Source organism: Megascapheus bottae, chromosome 16, assembly GCF_031878675.1.
Source record: "Megascapheus bottae isolate mThoBot1 chromosome 16, mThoBot2.hap1, whole genome shotgun sequence".
NCBI classification, from domain to species: Eukaryota; Metazoa; Chordata; class Mammalia; order Rodentia; family Geomyidae; genus Megascapheus; species Megascapheus bottae.
This window is the reverse complement of record NC_143524.1, coordinates 8,697,354-8,705,115: the sequence shown is the minus strand read 5'-3', so window position 1 is coordinate 8,705,115 and position 7,762 is coordinate 8,697,354. Positions and strand designations below refer to the sequence as shown.

Below are 7,762 nucleotides of genomic sequence, written 5' to 3'. Positions count from 1 at the left end.
AATTATGTAAGCAGAAAAACTAATGAAAATGAAGGACATAGAAACAGAAATAAAGGACCAGGAGTTTGGCCTAGTGATAAGAGTGCTTGCCTAGCATGCACTAAGACCCGGGGTAGAATCCTCTGTACCACATACATAGAAAAGGCAGGAAGTGGTGTTGTGGCTCAAGGGGCAGGGTTCTAGTCTTGAGGGTAAAACAAAAACCTATGGACATTGCTTACACCCTGGGCTCAAGCCCCAGGACTGGCAAAAAACAAAAACAAAAACAAAAAAAGGGGTTTCACAGTTACTCCTGAGAAGGATGAAACAGATATTATTGTGTAGAAGTAAACCAGAAAGCCTCAAAGTGAATGAAATTTCTAAAGTTAAGCAATGGACTCATATCATCAGTAGTAGTTAAATTATTCTTGTGTACACATTTTCAATAATGCATTTTATTTTTAAAGTGTTCATATAATGAAATTCTCAAATGCTGGAAAAGTATTATCTGGAGAGCCCCAGGATTTTTCCTTTTTAACTTCATGTATTTTTATTGTTATTATAAAGGAGATGTACAGAGGGGTTCCAGTTACATAAATTAGACACAGTACTTCTCTCTCTTTTTGTTTTTTCACTATTTTAGTTACAAGTAGGTTAGTTGCAGTGTTGAAAGAGCTCTTTACTCTGTGTGTGTGTGTGTGTGTGTGTGTGTGTGTGTGTGTGTGTGTGTGTGTCTGTGTGTGTGTGTCTGTGTCTTGTGTGTTGGTCGTGGGGCTTGAACTCAGGGCCTGGGGGTTGTCCCTAAGTTCTTCAGCTCAAGGCTACCACTCAACCACTTGAGCCACAGCACCACTGTCAATTTTCTGGTGCTTAATTAGAGGTAACAGTCTCATGGACTTATTAGTGCCCAGGCTGGCTTTGAACCATGATTCTCAGATCTCAAACTCCTGAGTAACTAGTATTACAGGCGTGAGCCAACGTGCCAAGCCTTTTACACTTTAGTGGTGAGTCTGTTCCTGGAGTCAGGATGCATTCATTCACTTTTTACTTTTAATAATTAATTGACTTTATTGTTATTATAGAGGTAATAAACACAGGGATTACAATTGCATGAGTCAGGTAATGAGCACATTTCCTCTCAGTATCTTCTGTTCCCTTGGTCTCTCCTGGTCTGTCCCTCCCTCCCATCTCCACCTACAAGTTATAGGGCACAAAGGGTGAATAAATGCAGCAGTGCTAATCACAAGATACTATATTGACTCTAAGTTATTTCATAAGCTTCTCTGGTTTCATTATTTACAGATGCAATCTTCAAATTATTTGAGATAGGTAATCTTGTCACATTGATCTTTGAAAACGGGACAATTTAGGTGCCTCTTCCCAGTACACAGAAAGAATTCATGGCAGATTACTTGTTTCAGGTTGATTTTTTTCCCCTTCCAATTAGTTTTGCCACACAGATGTTGTCAGGTCATTTCCTCTGCATGAGAAGGAGCTCTGCCAGAGAGCACATGCAGCATTCCATGCCTGACTTTGCAATTTCAGATGCATCATTCTGGATTGATCATTCTTTCTCTTGAAGAAAACTAGAAAAATTCTATATTCCATAAACATTCAAGTGAGAAGCATAACTAGTGCCACAGTAGTATTCTTCCTGCTCCTCCTAGAAGGCCGTGGGTAGGAGAATGCTGTTTTCAAAACCATTCTAAAGCAGTGAGTCAACAAATATGAGTCCAAGTCCTCCTCATAAATCGCTATTTATGGTAAGAATTTTAGTGATCCATAAATAATGTCTTTCCCTTCATCCCCCAAAATAAAGATCGATGATGCATTGATTGATTAGGTAGTTACTTTATCTTGTTCACCATATTTGCAGCTCATTCAATACACATAAAACACACTTTCATATTTGCATGTGAATCCAATATCATTGTTTTTAAAGGACTGTATATACTAACTGTGACCATACGTGTGTGTGTGTGTGTGTGTGTGTGTGTGTGTGTGTGTGTGTGTGAAAATTAGAAAGTAAATTGGGGCTGGAAGTATAGCCTAGCTGCTAAAGTGCTCACCTAGTAAGCATGAAGCACTGGGTTCAATTCCTTGGTACCACATTTATAGAAAAAGCCAGAAGTGGTGCTGTGGCTCGAATGGTAGAATGGTAGCCCTGAGCACAGAGAGGCTCAGGACAGTGCCCAGGGCCTGAATTCAAGCCCCAGGACTGGCAAAAAAAAAAAGAATGTCTTTATAGGAATGGCTCAGGAATTGAAGTTGCAAAAATTTAAGAGAAATGTGAGTTAGGTTTAAATTGATACTTTTCCAGCTTTTAATTAAAAGAGTTTAAAAAATGTTACGATATGAGAACAGGTTTGAATAAAATTTATTGCAAAGTGGAAATTTCCACCAAAACAAATCTGTAAACTTAAGACAGTCTGTCAAATTCAACCAACATTCAGCATTCTGTGATGATGTCTGATTAAGTAATAAGAGAAAGACTCAAATAGGCCCGTTCATCCCAAACTAAACTATTGATGGCAAGGAAGAAAAATTTTAAAGGATGGCCTCATGGAAATTCAGGAGCATCACTTATCCATTTGTTGAAAGGACAAACTGAAACAGACTACACTGGTGATTTCAGTAGCGCTTTACACTTACCTATAGCCAGATCCCACAATATCAGAACTGACTTCAGTCAAATCAAACATGAAAACTTTTTTCTCACCTGAACTACGTAGTTTTCATGAGGCTGTGTTGACAACAAGAATTCTACCATCTTTTATGTAAAATCTTATTTAATAGAATAATAATTGAAAGCAGACCTCATTATACATTCATGTCAGAGGGGAGAATATGATGTTCAGTTCAGTTAAAGACCTCTAATTCCTAGGGCTGATATGGCCAGAATATAAGCTCTATGCCTGAGCTATCTGATATATGAATTTAATCACAATGGCTAACATAGGTGGATCATGCACCTAGCCCATTACCCTTCATGCACATTGAGATGTACTATGATGTATCACAATCACTCTAATCAAAAGGCAATGGCTTTAACCATTTCAATATAAATACATAAATGGGTAGTAATGATAAATGCAGTAGCAAGGGGAAATTAAAACACAATTCAGGGCTTGTTAATTCACTTGGGGCAGAGTTATCATTGAAAGAGGAATGGCCTCTGTTCTTCACTTCTTATTTTTACCTCCAAAGACAAGAAAATATCACCATAATTAATCGCTCCTTTAGTTCACAGTGGAATTCCAAACATCAAGTTTGAATCAAAGGAGTAATTATAAATTCTGCTAAATTCTATTTAGTTTAAATACAATTTAAATCCTGAGATTTACGAATGATTGAACATGGGGTAAAGATTAGTATGTTTTGTGAACCAACATGGCCACTTAATAAATATGCAAATACAAATCAATTATTCAGCCTTTATTTGTTTTACACTGTTCTTGAAGGTAACAGCTAAGCAAACAGACTATTGAATAGAGTGGAAAGTTCACAATGAAACTAGAACCATTTTTTAAAAGGTGAACAACAGGAAATAGTATTGGGAAACGTGAACTATAAGATAGATATGGCCAGGAAAGACATTGTCATCCAGTTACACACTTGTCCACATCTCAGTTAACAGATATATCGTCTCATGTTTTACGACTTCCGTTTGATCCTCGAATCGTTCTATTCCTTGTGTGTTATGGCTACAGAGCATCTGGAGATTCTTGGATCACAGCAATGGAGAACAGGACAGATGTCTCACAGTTCGTCCTCGTGGGACTGACCAGTGACCCAGCCCTGCAGGTCCCCCTCTTTGTCACCTTCCTCATCATCTACATGGTCACGCTGGCTGGGAACCTGGGGATGGTCCTGCTGATTCTCCTGGACTCCCGTCTCCACACCCCCATGTACTTCTTCCTGGGAAACCTGTCTCTGGTGGACTTCTGCTACTCCTCAGCGGTCACTCCTAAGGTCATGGCTGGACTTCTCATGGGAGACAAAGTCATCTCCTACCATGCTTGTGCTGCTCAAATGTTCTTTTTCTCAGGCTTTGCTACTGTAGAAAATTACCTGTTGGCCTCAATGGCCTATGATCGCTATGCAGCAGTGTGTAAGCCCCTCCATTACACCACCACCATGACAACGAACGTGTGTTCTTGGATGATCCTAGGCTCTTATGTCATTAGCTTCCTGAATGCCTCCATCCACACTGGGGACACATTCAGCCTCTCTTTCTGTAGGTCCAACGTTGTGCATCACTTTTTCTGTGAAATTCCCTCAGTCCTGGTTCTGTCTTGCTCTGACAGACGTACTACTGAGCTAGTCCTTGTCTATGTAGTGACCTTCAATATATTTCTTGCTCTCCTCATTATCTGCATATCCTACACATTCATTTTGATTACCGTTCTAAAAATGGACTCAGCCATGGGACACAGGAAGGCTATGTCCACCTGCGCCTCCCACCTCACTGCAGTCTCCATCTTCTACGGGACTGTTATCTTCATGTACCTACAGCCCAGCACGGCTCACTCAGACACAGACAAAATCGCATCTGTGTTTTACACGACGGTCATTCCCATGCTGAACCCTGTGGTCTACAGCCTGAGGAACAAGGAGGTGAAGAGTGCATTTTTAAATCTCAAGAGTGCATTCATTTTGTGGATGCGAAAAACAGCTTTGGGATTCTGGTTTTAATTTTCCAAGATGTTAGTTACTTCACAGATAACGCTGGTATTTTCCACATGTGAAGTTATATTAAATGTCAACATTGAAGTTAACGTTTTTGATTCTTTAGATATTTACTAGTTAATATTGATTAGTTGTACAAGAGCATGGCCATTATTGTGACAAATCCATACCTGCATAATATATAGCACCTCAACCTCATCCCATCTAAGGCTGTCTTCATCCCTTCCTCTACCACAATTTAATAAAGTTCTTTGCTCTATTTTCATAAAATGTGCTTCAACCCATCTCTCATCCATTCCATCCATTCACCTTCATCCCTACCAGAAGGCCATACACCAACATAGCCTACTTTACAGTGCTGTCTTTCATTTTTGTACTAAAGAATTTCACCATGGTATTTGCACGTGCATACATTGTGTTTCACACAGAATGTCCCCTTCTCTTGTTCTCTCTTACCCCATCCTCCTCCGTTCTATTTTCCTTTCACCAAATCTTGTAGAATTGATCATGCTGGTCATTCATTGTTTGTTTCATTGAGTTATAGTTTTTGTTGTGACCATTCTCTAACCCCCTCCCCCGACCAGACTTCTCTCCTTTCTCACTGACATTTCTTCTGAACACGAACCATACTTGGGAGATTGAGCCTTTGCATTTCTCTAGGAGGAATTCACTCACTCCATTCAGGTCTTTTCTTCTCTTGAGCTCTGTCATAGTCCTTGGGGATACTTTTCCATCTTCATGTGACATTATTTCTTATAGATCTTACCAACCTTTACCTACAGTGTATGAGTTTCCTTATTTTGTTTTTGTTTACTTGTTTTTGCCCAAACTAGAATGTAAATTCCACAAGAGCAGTGACATTACATGTGTGGGGCACGTCACATGAAGGGTAAAAGGCCTATCTCGTGCTCCCTTTCTGGTTTTGGGGATCCAACCTCCTGTCTCCTGGTTGGGAGGTTGGCTGGGGTTTGTGTTGTAAGGCTACCTCGAACCCATGGATTGGCCCCGCCACCCTCTCTGACCGCACCTACCTCCCCCTGTACTGCCTACTTTTATGTTGATAGACTCCTGCTTCTTAGCCCCTGGTATTTCCCCATTAAAAAGTGTTGCTGAGCTGACAGTTTCCCTGCGCGTCTGTGTCTTCCCTCTGGAGAGGGAGGGCTGGGTGAAGGCGGCCAGCCGACCCTAATCTTTCTCGGTTTCGTCTTAGTCGGGGCGTGTTCTCTTTGCCCTTTCTGCTGGTCAGGAGGAAAAGAGTGCTAAAAACCATGATATTCTGGCGCCCAAACGTGGGACATGAAAGGAACACTCATCAGAAGCGGAATTGTCTGCGAGCCGAGCCAAGCAGATTAGGAGGTACAGGTCTCCCTGAAAAGATGGGGCAAATTCTACGCCAAGAGTGAGGATCCCGCGCTTAAAACCTTTAAATTTATTCTTAGAAGCCAAGGTTTGGAGATCTCAGATCCCCAGGCTTAGAAGGTCTGGGAGGCCTTAACATGTGCTGTGTTAATGGCGGCCATTCTTTTCAATTGGGCCGCATGGGAGCGCATAGAGCACCTGGTGAGGAAGAAGATTAACTTGGGAGAGGACCCTCCTCTCGGGGTCTCTCTGACCTTGTCTGCCCTTAAGGCCTGCTTCTATCCTAGCTCAGTTACATCTAGGGCCAAGGAAACTGTAATTGAGGAGTGCTCAGGGTCCTGGAGAGTTGGCCCTCCCGCTGCTCAGGAAAGAAAGGGTTTAGAGCCTTGCCCTGAGGAGGGATTTTGGGGCCTCTTTGATCCTGGGATTGGCCCCCAGAGCCCTATGTCAAGTGCTCCTGCCCCGGAATTTGCAGCAGACAATTGGGGTGCAGAGGGACCTCCGCCATTTTACTATCCCTCTTCCCATGCTTACCTCATGTTAAACCGAAAGAGGGGGTTAAGCCGCCATACAGCAGCGGTTCCTCCCCCAAACTGAAAGCGTGGGTCTGTTATGCCCTGAGACGGGGTCCCCAAAGAAAATTACTGAGATAGAGAGGTCCGAAAGGCAAAAGCAAGGTTTATTGCGGGTTACATGCCAGGCAGGGAACTTGTCCACTTGCACCCCAAAGCAGTTAGGCAGTGAGGTGGGGGGAGAAGTTGACAGTCAGGGTTTTCACAGCCTTTTAAAGGCAAAAATCACAGGTTTACACCCATCAGGTGGTCGAGTGAGGTAAGATAGGGATTAGGGAGCTTCCCAGGCTGGTGGAAACTGACGGGAAGTTCTCACCAGGCTGGGTCCCATTCAACTGTCAGAGAGTAGTTTTATGGTTTGGGAAACAAATGCTATACAATGCTATACGTGCAGGCTAATTTTGACACAAAATAGGTTAGTTCTTGGAGCTTATGGACACCTGTGTGAACAATGGCTGACAAGGGTCCAGAAGTTCCTATTTATTCAGCCTTTGGGTCCTTGGAGATTTTTCGAATTGGAGGGGTTTTCTTTTATTCTTTTATTCTGCTTACTTAAGGGGAATAATTTGGGGTCTGGGGTAGTTATTTTTCATCTCTGTTGGGGACCGACTGTGGGGTCAGTGACCGTGACTGTGGGGTCAGTGACCTTGGACCCGCACAATTGAGTACACAAGGAAGTAAGCTCTTATCATGATTTTGGGCTGTGTCAATAGCTTCACATTTAACCTGTTTGGGACTTGATAGCTTCTCATTTAACCTATTTGGGATTTGATCGCTTCTCATTCAACCTATTTGAGACTTGATACTGTTTGTACGAATGTAGCCCCTGGCAGTTCCCTAGTTTAAAGAAGTGTATTTAAGGTCAGAACTGGAAATAAACTGGGCTACAGTCTTGGGCTACAGGCTTCTTAAGCTGTGGCTCCTGATTTGGGCTGTAGCCCTCCCGAACCCCATCTGTTTGTCTCTCTTCTATTTTTTCCTAGTCCCTGCCCCCTATTTCAGGAATCCCAATCTGTGAACCCTGGTTTGCTGCCAGCTGGCCCCAGCCCATCTCTACAGGGTCAAGCCACCATTTTACTCCTCCCCACCATGCTTGGTAAATACTAACCCTGGGGGCAATAGACCTGCCCTAAAAGGGCTTAAGAAAGCTGTCTCCAAACATG

General features: G+C 42.5%; 1 protein-coding gene across 1 annotated transcript; it reads left to right on the top strand.

The window, feature by feature from the left end:
* Positions 1-3,705: 3,705 nt before the first annotated feature.
* Positions 3,706-4,674, top strand: LOC150052578 (olfactory receptor 5B3-like). The gene has a single exon (XM_090349157.1). It carries the CDS (start codon positions 3,718-3,720, stop codon positions 4,672-4,674), a length of 957 nt encoding a protein of 318 aa, XP_090205283.1. The 5' UTR covers positions 3,706-3,717.
* The last annotated feature ends 3,088 nt before the right edge of the window (positions 4,675-7,762 follow it).

Excerpts from the sequence above, each read along its gene's own strand:
- LOC150052578 (XM_090349157.1), top strand. The coding sequence starts at position 3,718 with ATGGAGAACAGGACAGATGTCTCACAGTTCGTCCTCGTGGGACTGACC.